Source organism: Aulostomus chinensis, chromosome 12, assembly GCF_037954235.1.
Source record: "Aulostomus chinensis isolate RoL2024-O1b breed Wild chromosome 12, RoL_Achi_v1.0, whole genome shotgun sequence".
Classification (NCBI taxonomy): Eukaryota; Metazoa; Chordata; class Actinopteri; order Syngnathiformes; family Aulostomidae; genus Aulostomus; species Aulostomus chinensis.
In genome coordinates, this window is record NC_141331.1 from 17,262,552 (window position 1) to 17,280,753 (window position 18,202).

Sequence of the window (18,202 nt, forward strand, 5' to 3'; positions counted from 1 at the left end):
ATTTAAGATAGGAGACTGCTTCAACCACAGCTTTTAAACATTATGAAGTACAAATACAGCTAAGCCACAGCAAATCGAGTGTATCCAGGAGTATTTCTGATGTCATGGGCCACTGTTTACTTTTGGACAGCAGTATAATTTAATCTATTTTAAATTCTTCCCAGCTCCTCTCTCGTTTAACTCCTCAAGCTTGCAACAGGTGGACTTCCATCTCCTCCTCCAGACAGTTTGCTGTATTAGTTGCACATTTTTGCGCATCTCTCAGTTTATTTGATGAACCATTTGCCACTGGCTGAAAAAGTAAAGTGCTGTTTGCCGCAGAGACAAACGTTTTCCTTTTGGCGGACCGCTGAGAGGCCATTGGTTGATGGGGTAGCCCATTTGCATATTCCGGGGCTTATAGTCAGTCTGCAAACTCAACACACTTGTGATTCGTTCTGACACATCACACAGGTCGTGGACTGTTTGCTCATTTATGACTAGTTGGTGCAGCATTTCATAGCCCAAGCAAAATGGGATTTTGCAGGATGGCGGGAGTTGGACTGTGCGTCATTGTGTTTGCTTTCTTTGTGCGCACTTGCCAGTCTACAACAACCAGGTATTTCACCTACGAGGAGGATGCACCGGGGACAGAAATAGGAAATCTGTCACAAGATTTAAAGATTGATCCAGCTGAGGACCAGGAGACGTCGTTCCGCTTCATGCAGGAGAACAACTCCTCCGTGATCCAAATGAGGGAGGTTGACGGACTTCTGAGTGTCGCAGAGGTCATTGACCGGGAGCAGCTCTGTCCCAGGTCCCCGCGTTGCTTCATCACTTTTGATATCGTTGCCTTATCCAAAGAGAAGTTTCAGCTCATCCACGTGGAGATCGAGGTGAAAGACATCAACGACCACGCGCCTCTGTTCGTGCGTAACGAGACCGAGCTGGAGATCGTGGAGAACGTCCCGTTGGAGTCCAGGTTCCCTCTGCAGATCGCCCTCGACCAGGACGTGGGTGAAAACTACATTCAGAGCTACAACATCTCCCCCACCAGTTATTTCGCAGTTGAAGTGCGCGATCGGGAGGATGGGGTGAAGTTTGCTGAGCTGGTGCTGGTGAGGGAGCTGGACAGGGAGGTGGAGGACTCTTACACCATCCAGGTGACTGCGACGGACGGAGGAACGCCTGCAAAGTCCGGGTCCATGACTGTGTACGTCAAGGTGCTGGACTTCAACGACAACAGCCCGACGTTTGAGCACAGCGCCATGAAAGTTGAGCTGAACGAAGACGCTCCGGTAGGTCACCGAGTTCTCAAAGTACACGCTTTTGACCCGGATGAAGGCATTAACGGTGATGTGATATACGCCTTTGACGGCTTATCCTCTGAGGCAGCACGCATTTTCCACATCGACCCTTACACCGGGGACGTGACACTGAGGGCGCTGGTGGATTTCGAGAGGAGGAGGTCGTACGAGCTGAACATCAAAGCTTCAGATTTAGGCGCAAACTCCGTCCCGTCCAGCTGCAAAGTTGCGATCGACATCGTGGACGTGAATGACAACGCACCTGAAATCAGCATCAAACCCATGACGTCCAGCAGTGACGGAGTCGCTTACATCACAGAGGCTGCAGCTGCTGAGAGTTTCGTGGCTCTCATCAGCACCTCGGACAGAGACTCTGGCTCCAACGGGTACGTGCGCGTCAGCCTGCTCGGGCACGAACATTTCACCCTTCAGCAGGCGTATGGAGACACTTTCATGATCATCACCACCACGGGTTTAGACAGGGAGAAGATCCCTGAGTATAACCTGACTATGGTGGCAGAAGACCTGGGGAGTCCCCCTTTTAAGACTGTCAGACAGTACACCATCCGAGTCACGGACGAGAATGACAACCCCCCTCTCTTCAGTAAGACTCTTTATGAAGTTTCAGTCATGGAAAATAATATCCCAGGCTCCTATGTGACCACTGTTGTTGCTCGCGATCCTGACGTGGGGAAGAACGCCAAAGTTTCCTACAAACTGATAGACTCAGAGGTGCCGGGAGGATCCCCCGTCTCCACGTATGTTTCTGTAGATTCCCTCTCAGGCTCTTTGTACACTCTTAGATCTTTCGACTATGAGACCCTTCAGCAGATGGAGCTGATCATCCAAGCCGAAGACAAAGGCTCGCCCTCACTTTCCAGCACATCAACAATCAGGATCAGAGTTGTTGATCAGAATGACAACTATCCCTACTTCACCTACCCCATCCTCCTGAATGACTCAGCTGATGTCCCCCTGCCCTTTAATGCACCCGTGTCCTATCTGGCCCTTCGGGTCTCAGCTGAGGATATCGATGAAGGGGTGAACGGTGAGCTCTCCTACCACATCCTACAAGGTGACCAAACGCTTTTCACCATGAACAAAGACACTGGAGAGATAGCTTTAAAACAGTGGCTGACAGCTGAAATTGGGGAGGTGCTTGAAGTGAAGGTAGCAGTGAGTGACAACGGCAGGTTACCGCTGTCTAGCAGTGCAACTATTAGGTTTGTCATCACAGACACAGAACCCTCTGAGGACCAAGCCGTCATTGTGTTGCGGTCAAGTGATGAGGACGGCTTCAGCTTGGATGCCTCACTAATTGTCATTATTATGCTCAGCGGGGGTTGTGCATTGTTGCTGGTTGCAATAGTAGTTGTTGTTGTCACGTGCAAAGTTAGCCGCGGGGGGAGAAATCGCAGTGCCAAGAGAGAAGTGTGTCACAGCCTGTTCGATGGCGGACCCATGCCCATGCTGGGGTCAACGGAACCAAACATCTACACCGGTCAACAAAGCTTCTTCCATGAAAGAACCTCTTCATCTCTGGATGAGTCCTGCATGTATGAAGAGAGAAGCAGGGACTCAGAAACAAAGGTGAGGCTTTTTTTTTTTTTAACCCCCCTCTCTTTTATTTTCATATGCATATGATGTTCCCACAAGCTGTTGCCTTGATCTCTGTGCCAGAAATGGAAACTAAGCTCTCTGCTGTCATTTTTGTTTGTTCTCTTAGATGTTCCTGCCCTCAAAGCATTTCCAACCAACATCTGTGTGGCAAGGTGACAAATACTGCTTGCAAGTGAGGTAAGACAACTGAATGTAATTTATTTTCTCTGATAGGACATGCTTTATTCACAGTCTGAACACAGAGTACTTAACATGCACCAGGCATATACGCTTGGTTGCTTGTGATGCTCCTGTGGGATGAGGTCAGACTGGTAGGACAGAATGAGGCCTATGTGGGAAAAAAAAAGACATCAATAATCAAGCTAATGTGTCGCAGCGGTGGCTCATACTGTATCTGTTTATTGTATTTGCAGCAGCATTGGCAACACCGATCAGCTGAGCGTGAAGGACAGCGGCAAAGGGGACAGCGACTTCAACGACAGCGACTCTGATATCAGCGGCGACGGAGGCAAGAAGAACTTTAGTACTTTCCATCCGAGGCTTAAAAGTAAGTCTTACCTGAATAAAACATAACAGCAGAATGACACAAAGGATAAATGGCAGTAATGTAACATTTGCATCAGCAGTTTCTCATCCTTATTCTTTTCACTTTTATTTCAGGTTCATCCAGCACTGCTAACAGCTTATCAGGGGATTGTCAAAGCACCTACTGTGCAATACCCGCACAGCGTTTCACAGCCCCCAGAGACATCGCATACACAATAGGCTTCACCCCAGCTCCAGTTTTCAATAATCCCCACAGCTATTCCCACTCCTGGAAGGACTCTAGCTACGGCACCAATCGACCCAAATCAAGGGGCAGCACCTTCTCCAGGACTGGGACCCTCCCTTCATATTTCCCTCAGCAGCAGCATGAGGCAGCTGAAGTTCACAAGCCAAATATTGTAACAGTAGCAACAGAATTAGAGGTTGCAACAATCTTTTAAATGGGTGTCATAAAGTGCCGCATGTAAATATTTGATGAACTGGTGTACATATTCTTTGCAGCTCAACTATCTTCTTCGTATGTATTATATTGTTGATAATGCCTTTTTTTTGTTTTACAGTGCAATGTACTGTATCCCCCTGTTTTGTTTTCAATAAACGTGATTAAAATAATGAATTTTTTTTGTTTCGCGATCGTCAAATATAATGATGCGACTAACAGTCAGAGATGAGAGAATACATCGGTTTTAATTGAGATATATTATATTTTGAAGATCAAATATGAATCCCCTGTCAGTTGAAACTGCAGCCTGCAAACACGCAGAACTCTTCCAGCCCCGTTTGAATCCACACGATCAAGATTCCAGTCAGTGATGATCAGATGTAAAATCTCAAGCTGCTCCATTACCCGAGAGACCGGCTTTGAAGACTCCCAGGTTACTTCATTCAGGTTCTTACATGCAAATGAGAGAAAAGTGCCTGTTACTCAAGTGGAAAATATAGTGTGAGCCATTATTCTGGCAAAATTCTGCTGCAACAACTGCTCTTGTAAGTCTGATATCAATGTACACTGCACAGTACAATAGGAGCTGGGCTGTTCGACAAATCCGTGGCTGTCGTGTGATGCCATGACATCGTGGGTGAATGTGGAAGCTGCTGGATAGAAATTCAGCCATCTTTTTCTTGGAAAATTGGATAGTTTTCACGTAAGTCTTCCTCTGAATACTTAAGAAGTAGATAAAGCACTTAGGGGCTGAATGTGTTCAGCAAGAGAAAACTGCCCCGAATGTTTAATGGGTGAGACAATGAGGAAATTTGAGATATGTACCACAGATTTATATGCACCTGTTGCACTCAAACTTCATTTTCTTTCTTGAAGGATGTGATTTTACTTCCAAACTAGAGCGCCAGCAGGATCATTTGGAAGTAAATCCAGGACACGCAGTTGAGTCCAGAAAGTGTAAATTATGCAAGAAAGAATCAATGAAATACATCCATCCATCAGGGGACCATGTCCAAGGGGAAGCACATGGGTTTTCATCAACAACTTCAAATGTACAACCCTGCTCTAATATTGCTTTTCATTAACATTTGAAAAAAAAAAAATCACTAAAGCTAACTTGAAACGGGCTTCTTAAACACCACTCAATACCTGCCAATTTTCATCTGCTGGCGTGTAAGTTTGTCAGTCCTCGTTATCTTTAAGGTCTCGTTAAATATGCCTGTGAGGATAATGAGCGGAATAGACGAGGACTGTTGCGAGTGACATGATAGCTATCCGAGGGCCATTCCTGAAGAGATAATAGTTTCCCAAACTGCCGCCAAGGAGTAGAAACTGATGGCAGATTGAACCATCATTTCTGTTTTCAGTTCATCTGCAGGAAAAAATGGGCAAAGATTAGTGCTCATCGGCAGAGCGTGAACACCTGCTTTTGTTGCGTTTTGATAGCAGTGATAAAATAGAGCGGATTAGATGGCGTTTAACTGTGAAGCGCTAAACAAAGCTCCCAAACACAAGATCATGAATGGAGTTGTTCAACTACGGCGGTGTTATTCCATATTTCAACAAACAACTTAGTTTTTTTAATGCAATACTTCTCGGCAATGCCATTCACCGCAAGGTTATTAATTCTATTTTAGGCACAGGGTCCACTAAGGATTCAAGGCCATGCAGTACAAAAGGCAAACAATAAGGAAGAAGGTCATATTTGTGCCCCCAGTGATGTGTACTGGTCTGACAGATAGCCAATTCTACACTGAGGGGAAAATGCATTTATCAATCAATACAATATGGTTCCCCTCATCATTGCTTTATATTCTCCTTGTAGGTCAAATAGTTGTGCATTGACCTGACACATCGTGCCACAAGGCATATTCATCTGCACAGTTTGGTATGAAATGTGTGTGTTTGAGGACCCGTCACTGGCAGTCCCTTCATATCTACATGAACCTCACATTATCATCCTACATCACATGTGAGATCTCCCCAGGTGGAATGCTTTTAAGCCGGTTTGTCAACAGTGCAGCAGTAAATGAGTTAGATCTGCTCACTTCAAGCCTCCCACGTGTGGCTGCTGCATGGATTTATTTCTGATAAAGCTTTATGACTCCGATTATGTTTTTATGGTCTTGTAGCATCTTAGTTCAAAGAAACAACTCCCCAACGTATCCACCGAGTAAAGATGAGCCTCTTGTAATTTGGTGCTTCAGACCCATCCACCGTGCAATGTTGTCTACTACTCACATCTGATATTCATCTTTGTCTGAACTGCTAAGTGCGGATATTGATTTTTGTGTGGCTGTTGAGAAGAAAATAACACTGAGTTTTCCTTTTGACAGAATATTAGAGGTCTATAATTAGTGCAATTACCATTAAGAGGCTGCTTCACTCATTCATATCTTACCTATTGTGTGGAAGACAAGAGCAACAGGTTGGATTATTATGGGATGTTTTCACGTTTACTTCTCCTTTGTACATGAACGGGTATAGAGTGCAGCAGGGATGAAGTATTTTGTATATTGTATCAACGTGGGACTTTGAAAATAAATTACGTGGCAACGTTAAAGAGATTTGCACATTTAATATTACGAGATAATCTTCAGAAATCTGCACTTGTGGGATTTTTGAAGCAAAAGTTCAGTCTTCAGAAGTACGAAGCTAATGTTGCGCTACGAACAAACCACAGAGGCACTGCGTTCCTGTGTCACTCTTTATTAGTCACCCTAGCATAAGCAGGCTGAACCTGAACATATACCCAGTCAAAATTACATTGCAAATTCATCTTGACCAAGAGACACCTGCACTATCTCAAAGGAACATGTCAACACTTTGAAAAATATGCTTACTTTTTCATCCTCCCCTGAGCCTGACAAGAAGATAGATACCCTTCTCTCTTCTGTGTGCATTAGAGAGCTGGGACCCACAGATACCTGCTGCTAGTTAGCTTAGCACAATGATTGGTGGTGGGTGGTAAGGGTTCGTGCACCTCTGTCAACAAAAAAACACTTCAGCGAAATGGTCAGTAAAATGAGGGTTGTTAGGAAACAACAATTTCAAATAGTCGGAAACACATTTTCCCCCCACAAATTGTTGGGTTCCATCAGTACATTCAGGTGCAGAGGTGATAAATGACCTAAATGCTAAAACTGTGTATTTTAGAAATCATCTTTCATTGGCGAATATTCGTCTCCAGAGTGGTGTCTTGATGCATCCCCTCTAAAATCTGAGATTGTATTATTTGTGAACAGATTAAACACAATTATGAAGTAGCAAGTTTTGTGATGAGTTGCCGGTAGGAAGATTAATTTAACCACTGAGGAGCGAAAGCATTGTCTCTTCTCACTGTTCACCCTGCGAATGATAAACTAAAGCCACTTTTGCAAAGAGAAGCTGGTTAATGGTGATGATTTACACACAGCTAAACAACACTGCCCTAGTGTGTGATTTTGGATGACATTTTGAAGCATTCATCCTCTAACATTCCTTGTTTAGTGCATTTTATACAGACGGGGAGGTTTACAGATTGTGTAAAAGGGCTTAAGTATATCTTCTGGTTGTAGTGTCATACTTGATATGAGAGTGGTGTCGAGTTTCTCATCAGACTCTCAGCAAGAGAGAAAATAAGTGCATTTCCTAAAATGTCAAGCTGCTGCTTTAAAGCAGTACTTTCCAAACTTTTGCCAAACATGATTTTCCACCCATGAGTCTCCTGTGCTGCGTACCACCTTTCTATCAATTATCCACTGCTTCCTCCACCTCTGTATCTGGATTTTTTCCCCCTTCTTTTTATTGGCATCATGTGACTTCCTATTTTCCCGTTGTCATAAATACTATGGCCGCTAGGTGGCAAACATAGACGATCACGGATAGTTTTCACCATTTATGACTCCTGTTTTGGGGAAGACGAGATGAAAAGTGCGCACACACAGAGCTGCCTGATTAGTATTCTTAATTCTTGCTCTTGTCATTTTTTTCATTTGCGGAATTGCCTACCCACATATTGCAAACAGGTTTTCTTATGAGATTTGATCACTATTAATAAGACATGTTACATCTCTTTCAAGCCTCCACTGTCCTCACAGATAATGACAGAAAGAGCGATGCAGAAAAACAGTATAACATCAGAGACTGTAAAAAGAAACCACTTGAAAGCAAAATTGGCCAAATAAAAGAACACAAAAGCCCTCAGCTTCTCCATCAATCATAACTGTTTTCACATCGTTACTGTAAGTCTTTCTTGAATTTATAAACTGTTCGAAAAAAGGAAAGAGCAGTGAAAATGGCAGTCATTCTTCTCTTGTTAATCCTCCAGGTGACATTAAAGAAAGCTGGTTATGCTGTAAATCACAAATCTGCCCTTTTAAAAACTTCATTTATTTCTTCTTTTGTTTTCTCAGGTAGAACATTCCGCCAACTGGGGCAAACACTGATTCACATATGTGAGGTGAAGCTGCTCTGACCATCAGTTGATATTTACGAGCATATTACAGTCAGCTGCACCACACCAAATAGTGTCTGGGCTATTTTAGTTCTAATACCACTAGGGGGAAACATCATGCTGTGCAACCTCAAAAATAAAACCTGTCTCTCAAACATAATTTACACCTACAGTCTCATATACAGTAATGCTGCTAAAGTGTGATTTGAACAATGTGATCCATGAAAGCAAATAGCATTTCATTTAGCATCTCTATATAGTTCACTGAGCTGCAATCTTCTTCTGCAAGAGTGTAAATGAGCTCTTGTTATGTTATTACAGAGGGCCGGTCTCTAATAGAGTTACTGGCTCGGTTGCTACGTGCTGATATTTCAGATGTGTTTGTTATCCTGTCCTGAGTGAAAGTTCACCGGGCAGGTGCTCCGCTTTACAGAAGACACTCATTAAACGTCAGGTCCGCATCATCTGCATTCCAGACACAATTTTAGCTCCCTCTCTTTTATATGAGGTGTTATTTTTCAGTTTATGAAACTCAAATACAATGTAAGTAAATGATATCCGAAAAATAAGAAGTTGTTTCTTTTACAGCATGGACAAAGCAAACAGGTGTAACCTGAAACCTTGACTCGATGCGCCCACGCTTTTTCTTTAATTATTTTTCATACCGTAGTTTATTTTTTATTATGATTATCATCTATCAGACTGCTGAGTGAATCTCATATTGTTATCTCAAAAAAGACCAAACAACCCAGCAACAACACACACGCACGCACACACACACACACACACACACACACACACACACACACACACACACACACACACACACACAAAATAGGGACACATCATTAATCTATAATTTGCTGTTACATGTTATCATATTCACACTGATAGAGGAAGTACTCATGTCCTTCAGTAAAAGTCGAGATAGCCAGATATAAAAGTACTCTGGTAAAAGTAAAAGTCTCCGTTCAAAATTAAGAAAAAGTTAAAAAAAAAATCAATACTGTACTTATTCAAGTATCAAAAGTATAATTGCATATTCTGCATGATGTTTGTGTATTCCAGTGCTTGGGAACATTCAATTCTTAAACACTGACCTCTAAAGGTCATGTTACATTCTTGTGTGTGTGCATGTGTTTGTGTGTGTGTGTGTGTGTGCGTGCGTGCGTGTGTGTGTGTGTCTTTTGCTGTTGTGCTGCTCTGATGGGTCACTGAAAGATTTGGTTTTGTTTTCTTTTTACTTTCGCTTGAAATATTTTGGGTTCGCTCACAATTTGTTTTGTTTTGTTTTGTTATGGCAAGCTGATATAAAAGAATAAGAAAAAAGAGAAATCTTGCCATAATCCTTTGGGTTTCTGTAGGTTTTGTCATGTTTACTTACAGAGTCTTTTTCCTGAAAAAACAAATAGTGAATAGTCCCGATAAATGCAGTGAGGCTAAAAAGGACATTATTTCCTTAGAAATGTAATATTACTACCTTAAAATGTCAATACTCGAGTAAAGTACAGCGACCTCAACATGGTGCTCGATTAAAACTACTTAATTTCATCCCACCATTGCAGTATTCATGTGAGGATTGCTAATTCACCTATTGGGCATATTTGAAACTGTGTACAGCTCTAATCTTGACCAGGCTTGTATTTAGGATGGTGTGTGTGTTGCTGCGTAAATAATCTTTTTATGCATGAGTGAACGCACTATTGCAAATATCAGGAGGCCTCTTTGTTGCAAAAACAGAATCTTGTCAAGCTGGTGTGTATTAATTTGCTTCATCATTGTAGTAAAGCACGCACGTAGTTACTGCTGCGTCGCTACCTCGGCAGCACACTAGTTGACCTCTGTCTTTAATAGTAATGGCAGCGCCTGCAGCTCTCTATCAGCAGACTGTGTCAGCTTTGGTGTCGAACTGATGATGATAAATCAGTCGTTCACCAGTTGACTGTGGTTTACTGCTGAGCGTCTCTTTCTCTTTCTCTTTCTCTCTTGCCGGCCAGGGTGGGCCTTCATGGAGACAGCTGCCAAAAGAAACAAAGCCGTCCTCTCCTATATGGAAGAGAAAATTAGAGAGACAGAGAATAAAGAGAGAAAGAGAGAGAGAGAGCGAGAGAGAGATGGCAGTAGGAGCAAAAGGGAGCACAGGATAATATGTTGCATCAATCAGTCTAAATGGCTTGCTTATGTAATTAGCTAACAGTGTTTTGTTTCTCCAGCTCCCTGAAGTTATTAGTGTTTCACAGTTAACCTTGAAGTAATTGGAACGGCTCTGTTGATATAGGCCTATGCCTATCTGTATGGGACTGACAGTTTATTTTTCTTCTGTGGGTGGCTTCCCTCCTCTTTCATGTTGCTACAGTATTTATGAATTAGTTTCCTGTCACTTTACAGAGCAGCCTAATACTAATTGGTGGTGAGATATGTGGGTTGTTCACATCCCACTAGGTGGCATGCTGTCTTCCTTCCTCCTCGACATTAACATGACTGAGAATTGTCTAACCTAATAACACGGTGTTGCTGTGGTAACAGTGGTGCACAAATTACACCTTCCTTGAAAATGGCATAATCTCCGACATCAATTTAATCACTAGAACTCTGCAGCAAATGCATTTCCTACCGGTCCCTGGCATTTTAAGTTTCGTCTACAATTAGACATGCAGAGCATTGCCATTGGCTTATTTTTATTTAGTGGGAATCAAACACTCACTTCCTCCAATTACAGACTGAGCCAGGCTCTGTTCAGTGCTATAGGATACGATCATCACACTGCTGTTGTCGATGGAAAAGAGGTTCGGCATTAGAGCGATAAGCCCTATGTGGGAAAAGTCTGCTCCTCTTTGTTGGAAACACCCAAAGACAAAAGAGGGCAATCTGTTAGGGAACATCTTGGAATGTTTGCATAGCCGGCGCTTTGCTCATTTTGTTCCATTTCAATTTCACACAGAAAAATGTTATGTCCTTTTTTAATTTTCTGATAGTCTCTTGTCAATGTTTGCCACTTTGCAGGATAGATATCTACCAAAAGAAGTTAATTTAAATAACTTTGGAGACTGGTGATTGATCCATTGCATACTAAATAACTTTCCTGGCCTGAGATAAAGTTCCACTGCAGAGAGAATAAAGGAATGCCATGAGCTCTGTTAAATCACACTGTTACTATCTATTATCATGACTTCCATATAATTATGTAAGCGCCGTTCATTCTATGGCTCTCACCTTCTAGTAATCCAACTCAGAATACAGATATGGAGTCATTGTCGATCTCACAACGCCGCATGCTCACGTGGTACCTGAAGATTCACAGGCAGTTTTTCGGAATGGCTTTTAACTTTTCGTCTAATATTCAAAACATATAAAAGCAAAAGAGGGCTTTGTTTATTTTTTATTTTTTTTTCTGCAGGATTGTCAAGGATGGCAGAGGCTGAGGCAGCTTTTCTTTTGTTTACCTGGCAAGATCACAGGCTGGGTCACATTAGAAATGTTTACTCCTTCTGTCAAAGGATAAGTTGTAAATTTTTAGCTCGCAGGAAATGAAAGATGTAGGGGCATGCTGTGTTCAGACACCAAAGTAATGTCACCTTGAGTGAGCGGCTCTCTTGTCTGGACTGGCAGGTGATATCAGAGGATAAACTCCATTTTGACCTTGTGTTCACTCATCTCAACAAAAACACAAGAAAGAGCAGCAGCGGAAAAAATATATATAAATTATATATATATATATATATATATAAAAACACCCACTTGTCACATTTCAAATATTATTGCTTCAGTCAGCTGGTATCACCTGACACGACTGCAGATAAGTGCTCTTCACTCCGTCTGCAGCGATGGACGGCTGGGTTTGATGTTAACGCCATTATTAAAAATGCCAAAAAAGCAACTAAACACATCTTCATTAACATTCAGTACCACGGAAGTGTGATTGATTCCATCATCAGCAAAGTTATTTTCGTGGCCAGCATGGGAACATCAAACACCACGACCTCCATTATTTCCCCTTTGAAATTGCATTCACTTTATTCGCCTCCCCGACTCTCCAATACCTTCAGTCATTTCTCCTGGGAGGTGGTTTTTTTTTTTTCCTAACCTGCTGCTTCTCTGTCAGTCCTAAGAGTAGTGTAACCAGCAATTCTCTCTCACTGTATGTGGGACGAGAGTGAGACGAGGCAACTGGCACAACCTTCATGAGACTGTGCACCAGATTCAGCTCAGTGAAATTTAGACAGGGGCTCAAAAATAAAGTGGCACACATATTATATTTATCTTATGGGTAGCGTTTGTGGCACAAATCAAACTCGCTCTTCAATACTGTGTACATGCCAGAGGTTTGAGGAAACACACAAGAAATACTATTAAACATTGATATCTCTGGAATGTTCTGTTCTGAATTGTGTACTCCTATTAAGCCTTTTAATAAATACTTAGGTTTTATTCTCTTTTTTACTCCATCCAGCCATTAATTTTCTATTCTTATCTGTTAGGGGGGGGGGGGGGCTGGTTGGACATTATGGACATTAGGTGAGAGGCGGGGTTGACCCTGGACGGGTCACCAGTCCATCACAGGGCCATCAGGAGCAATTAGGGGTTCAGTATCTTGCTCAAGGATACTTGGACATGGTCATGGAAATAAGATCGAACCAGCAAACCTCAGGTTGCTAGATGGCCACTCTACCTCTGAGCCATGCCACCCCCCTCTCCTTTACTCTTTGAAGAAACAGTTTTTGCAAAATGTTCATCTAGTTAGATGAGAACTGTCATGTCTGTGCTGGAAGGGGAGCTTATTGTACCTTAAAGACTGATGATCCTGGCTTCAATTTCAGAAAATGCGTGTACCAGCTATACTGGTGGGACCAAATATCAATACTGCAATATATTATGATACTTCCTCTTGCCATGCATTATTGATACATGGACACCAAATATCATCTGTTATCATAAACAGATTCCCCTGTTGCCATTTCCACAAATGGCTGATTATCTTTGCCAGGGAGGTCATGTGATCACCAGCATCTGTCTGTTAACAGGACAACTCAAAATTTCATGGATTGATGAATACTAGTGGGATAGAACTTTGACCGGGGAATAATTGAGTTGATTCTGGGAGGGGATCCAGACCCAGAAGAGGCACTAAGTATGCTTCTGAGATGTGCTTTATTTTATGTTTCATCTCAGTTGTCAGATTCTTCAAAACTGCTGAGCTCCCCAAAAAACTTTTAGTCAATGTCTCCAAGATCTTCCTCAAATGTAACAGGAGGCAGAACAATCTTCTTTTATCAGAGGTGGCAATCAGCCAAAGTCATTATCACTTGTTACACAAGGAAACAGGGACAATACATGGAACCGCCACAAGAGGGCGACTGGATGTAAACGAACAACTCAGGAAACAAAAAGTTTATTTTCATCAATGAAAAGACTATTTAAAACCTCCTCAGGCCAAAAGAAGGTAACAGTTTTGCAAATATTCAAAATGCCAAAAGGAAAAAAAAAATTTCAATCTCAGGGGAGAATCAGTTAGTTATTTGGCTTTTATCAAAAGTTTTTACACTCAGAAAAAAAATGTTGTAGAATATGTCACATTGTTTGGAGTCTAATTAAATGAACTGACATGACAGCAGCCTCACTCAGAGAGGGTTTCAGGTCAGGTGGAGGTGTAGCGACCTCCTGATGTCAACCCCTCGCCTTGGTGTAGAAACAATACCAGTACATCTCAAAGTAGCTGGTGTGTGTCACTGTTTGATTAGAAATGTCTTTGAAAGTTGAGTCTTGCGCTGCTTCTGTGTTCAGGAATGCAGTTCGTTTTAAACAGAGATGCATCTTTCCGATATATGCAAGGCCACACGGATATTTAATCATATAATATATTTGGTGGTGCGTGTCTTCTTCTGGCGCAATTCTCTGAAACTGACATTTGCCACTACACACGATTGCAGCTTTTTGCTTTTTCAGGGTATTTGTCCTCCAGTCATCCTTGAGATATTTTGATGCATGACAGAAAGATTCTTTAATATTATTATGATGTAATTAAAAAGAATCTTTTTTTGGATCAGTGTTTGATTCTCAGCTGTTCACGAATAGTTAACCAGTGTAACTATTTGTCCATGCAGCTCATCCTGTCGAGGCTGGCTGGAGCCTATCCCAGCTGTCACTGGGCGAGAGGCGGGGTACACCCTGGACAGGCTGCCAGTCCATCACAGGGTTCTAATATAACATTCACACACACATACACACATTCACACCTACGTCCAAATTAGAGTCCTGCTGTTTTTTTGGCGTGTGGGAGGAAGCCGGAGCACCTGAAGAGAACCCGCGCAGACATGTGGAGAACATGAAAATCCACACAGAAAGGATCCAGAACCCTCTTGTTGTGGGGGGACAGAGCTAGCAACTGCAACACTGTGTTGTGTCCGTTTACTGGGAAAACATAAACGCAGAAGAAATGAATCACGCTTTCAACCTCACACAGTGGGAACACATGATGACTCATGCAATGACAGTTGTGGGGTTCTAGAGGACCTTAATTTGTGAGCTACTTCATTAGTTGTAACATATTAATTATAACCTTTTTACATGTAGGAACAAGGGTCACGCAGCTCTGGGGACTCTCATCACCACGGCTGAGTATCCAGTCTTAATGCAGCGCCGACTGCCTGCATTGCGGTCCATTAGCAAGCTTTCAATGCTATGGATCTGGGTTCAGAGTGTCCACGTTCTCTCTCTGCCACAAGACCTCAAAAATTACTTTCCCATCAATCTTCTTTCTCAGTCCACTTCCCAGAGCTTCCAACTGCACAAGTCCTCATCATGAAAATCTCAGTTGTATCTCCAGTATATGTGACAGACATATGAAACTTTGTGCACTCTTCGGCATCGCAAGTATATTACGTTCCTTCATCTTTCCGCCGCCGTCTGGCGACACCGTGGTCAACAACTTTGACAGCAAAGTTGAAGTTGCGATTGCTTCTGTCTTGTTTAGGCTTCCTGCCATTTCATCAGTGTAGTTTTCTCCACCCCAACCATCGCATTTGGGGGTGTCCACTCTCTATTGTGAGCCAGAAGACATTTTGTTGAATAGTTTGTGCTGAGTCAGGGCTGAATCCTCGGGACTCTGAGCTCACTGCCTACAAGTTCCACCGTGAGATGGAGGAAAAAAAACACCTTCTTGTGAAATGACAACCCACACTGCAAGCCTGAATCAATATTTGATTACTAATAAGGGATTCCATTTTGATATCTCTGTGATGATCAAAGTCAATGACTATGATTATGCATAAACATGTGTTGTGAGCTTGTTCTGAGATTTTTTTTTCCCTTTTTTTGCACAAAAGTCTTTGTGGAGCCTGTGAGAGTCGACGAGGGGCTGTAGAGCAGTGAGGTCTAACAAGATGGGACGTGAGGTCATTACCCAGATGAATAATCAATGTGTCTCCAGGAGGGCGATTCTCCTGCAATACTGTAGAGTTTCCAGTTCAGGCCATTTACAATTATATAACTAATTTAAAATACAAGCTCCAGATTCTTTAACACTCCAATGCTTTAAATGAACTCCAGAATAAATTGACTTCTAAATAAGTAGCATACGCATGAACTTGGTGCAATGAAACTCCAGTGCAATGTAATGCGTATATCTTTTTATAGATGTATTGTTTTGCCTCACTTGTGTTTCTTAACATTCCTGCTTTTTATTTATAATTTTATGTCTCTTGTATTTATTTGGTCTTATTTCTTTCCCCACCAATTTACTTCCACAAACCCAGCGACAATAAACCACGAATCCTGAATAGTAGGGGAGATTTACAGGAATTTTTTTGTTGGTTTGGTTGCCATCTCTATTCTGTGAGATCTGCTTTATCCTTAGATAGACATTGAGGCTGAATTTCAACCAAATATGGTACTGCAGCAAAAAAAATGCATCATTTTTTATTCATTTGAATGGGAACAGTAGCTACATTTCGTGCGTCACGTGATTCCGAGTAAAACAACCTAGAAACTACTGAGAAAAAGAGAGTGTTAAAGTTTTGCTCCGTATGAAAGAACATACCATTTTGCGCGTCAATATTCATTTAAATAGTGGATACATTAAAATGAAATGAAAAAAAATAAGATAAGAGATATGACTGTTACTGTAACAAGTACACTGAAATGTGCAGACGGGCAAATGCCAAGGATGCAAGACACAACTGTTCAAAAAGCAGGCAGAAAAGCAAAGCGTACACAGTTAACACTACATCACACAAAAGGACACTGTTCTACATCACATTAACTACTATGAATACTCTACCTAATTATTGCACTTGGGGAATATCGCCCAGAACAGATAATAAATAAAGGAATGTCCTATATTTTCAGTCTAGTACTGGTATCTGGGTAGCAGAGTCAACTTTTGGAGAAATATGCAGCGGATAATCACATAAGCCGGGGGTCAAAACAGCAGATGCCCACAGGAAGCAGCAGGGTTTACCATGTCACACTGTTGCTTTCTGTTATTTACTAAGCAACGGAAGACATGTGGAAACTTGTCACCCTCATACAAGCCTCCCCTGAAGGAGCACAAACATAAATCAGGGTGCAACTGCACGATGATCCATCGCGTAGTTGGGATGTCTGTTTAGGAGGAGCTATAGCTACAACACGCATGTATCTGTTACTCAGCGTGTGGACACGCCCACACCTCTGCAGTGCTTGATTTGGTCTGAAAGCACCTCAATTGTTCACTATAAATGATTGTGATTTAGCACTGAGTTCACCCTATCAACTTAAAGATCCACTTCATAGCAAAGGTTGTTATTTGGCTTGTAAACAGGAAAAAACAGAATAACTCGGAGAGTGCAGATGTCCATGGACATAGTGTATATATTTATATATATATATAAAACTTATCTTTCCTACAATCAAATATGGTCCTCATGAGCACATACTACACCCCCTTCCACTACTTTGAATGAGGTAACCAGGCGTGGTGAAACGAATCTCCATTTTTCTGCCAAAGCGTTATTTATTTCACATGAGTTTTGGCACATTTACATGCAGTCTCGGCCACGTCAGAAGTGCCTTCCTTCAACCACAAACATCCCTGCATGTTCACAGTCCATCTTTCATTCGCCGTCAGAGGAGAACTCCAGAGATGTGTTAACGCATCACTGCTTGTGGTGTTTGTGTTCTTGTTTCTCATAATTACATTCATGATTCCAGTCTCCTGTCTGATGTGAATAGAATGTGAATTGTTCCAGACAGTGGCGGTTAGTTTTACAATCCTAATGTGTTTTGTCTTCAGATCAGAGCAGTGTGTCACACACTTGTTTTCCAGACTGATTGATGAGGAGGTAATTTGATCATTTTTAGGTGCACATTTGCATAAACCATTTAAAATGCTGATTCTTAACAGATATTATTTATTCCCTCCCCAATGCAGATCAGGTTCAAAATTCATGAAACTCATTTTACTAACCAAACCAGACTCTGCTGGAATTTGCCAGAAGGTTGTCTTGGCTATTGGAGCCCTAGAGAGCTCCCTCAAACACATAAGCATCAACTCTTTAACCCATGGACCCTCAGACAGCCAAGTCTCAACTCCTGAATTTAAGATTCAGAATTGAAACGTTTGAGAAATGGCATTTTGACCCTTGAGGATTTAAATTTACATGCAAATTCACATCTGGTATTTGAAAGAAGAAGAAGAAGAAAAAAAAATCTTGACATGTATCATGATAACCAGCTTATGAGATGCATGAGGCTTCTTTTGTGACATCCACACTGAGACCAGCAGCTCTTCCTCGGGATGTGAAAGACCTATGACGAGTGTTCTGTCCTACACAATCACAGGAGTAAAAGCCACTTCGGTGAAAAATAAAGGTCTGCTTGTACTTACGTTAAGAAATG

General features: G+C 42.0%; 1 protein-coding gene across 1 annotated transcript; it reads left to right on the forward strand.

Moving 5' to 3' along the window:
* Positions 1-461: 461 nt before the first annotated feature.
* pcdh8.1 (protocadherin 8, tandem duplication 1) lies at positions 462-4,026 on the forward strand. Its single transcript, XM_086221283.1, has 4 exons — positions 462-2,876; positions 3,013-3,083; positions 3,320-3,453; positions 3,567-4,026. The coding sequence occupies exons 1-4, from the start codon at positions 513-515 to the stop codon at positions 3,890-3,892; spliced, it is 2,895 nt and encodes a 964-aa protein (XP_086077409.1). The 5' UTR covers positions 462-512; the 3' UTR covers positions 3,893-4,026.
* Positions 4,027-18,202: the final 14,176 nt, after the last annotated feature.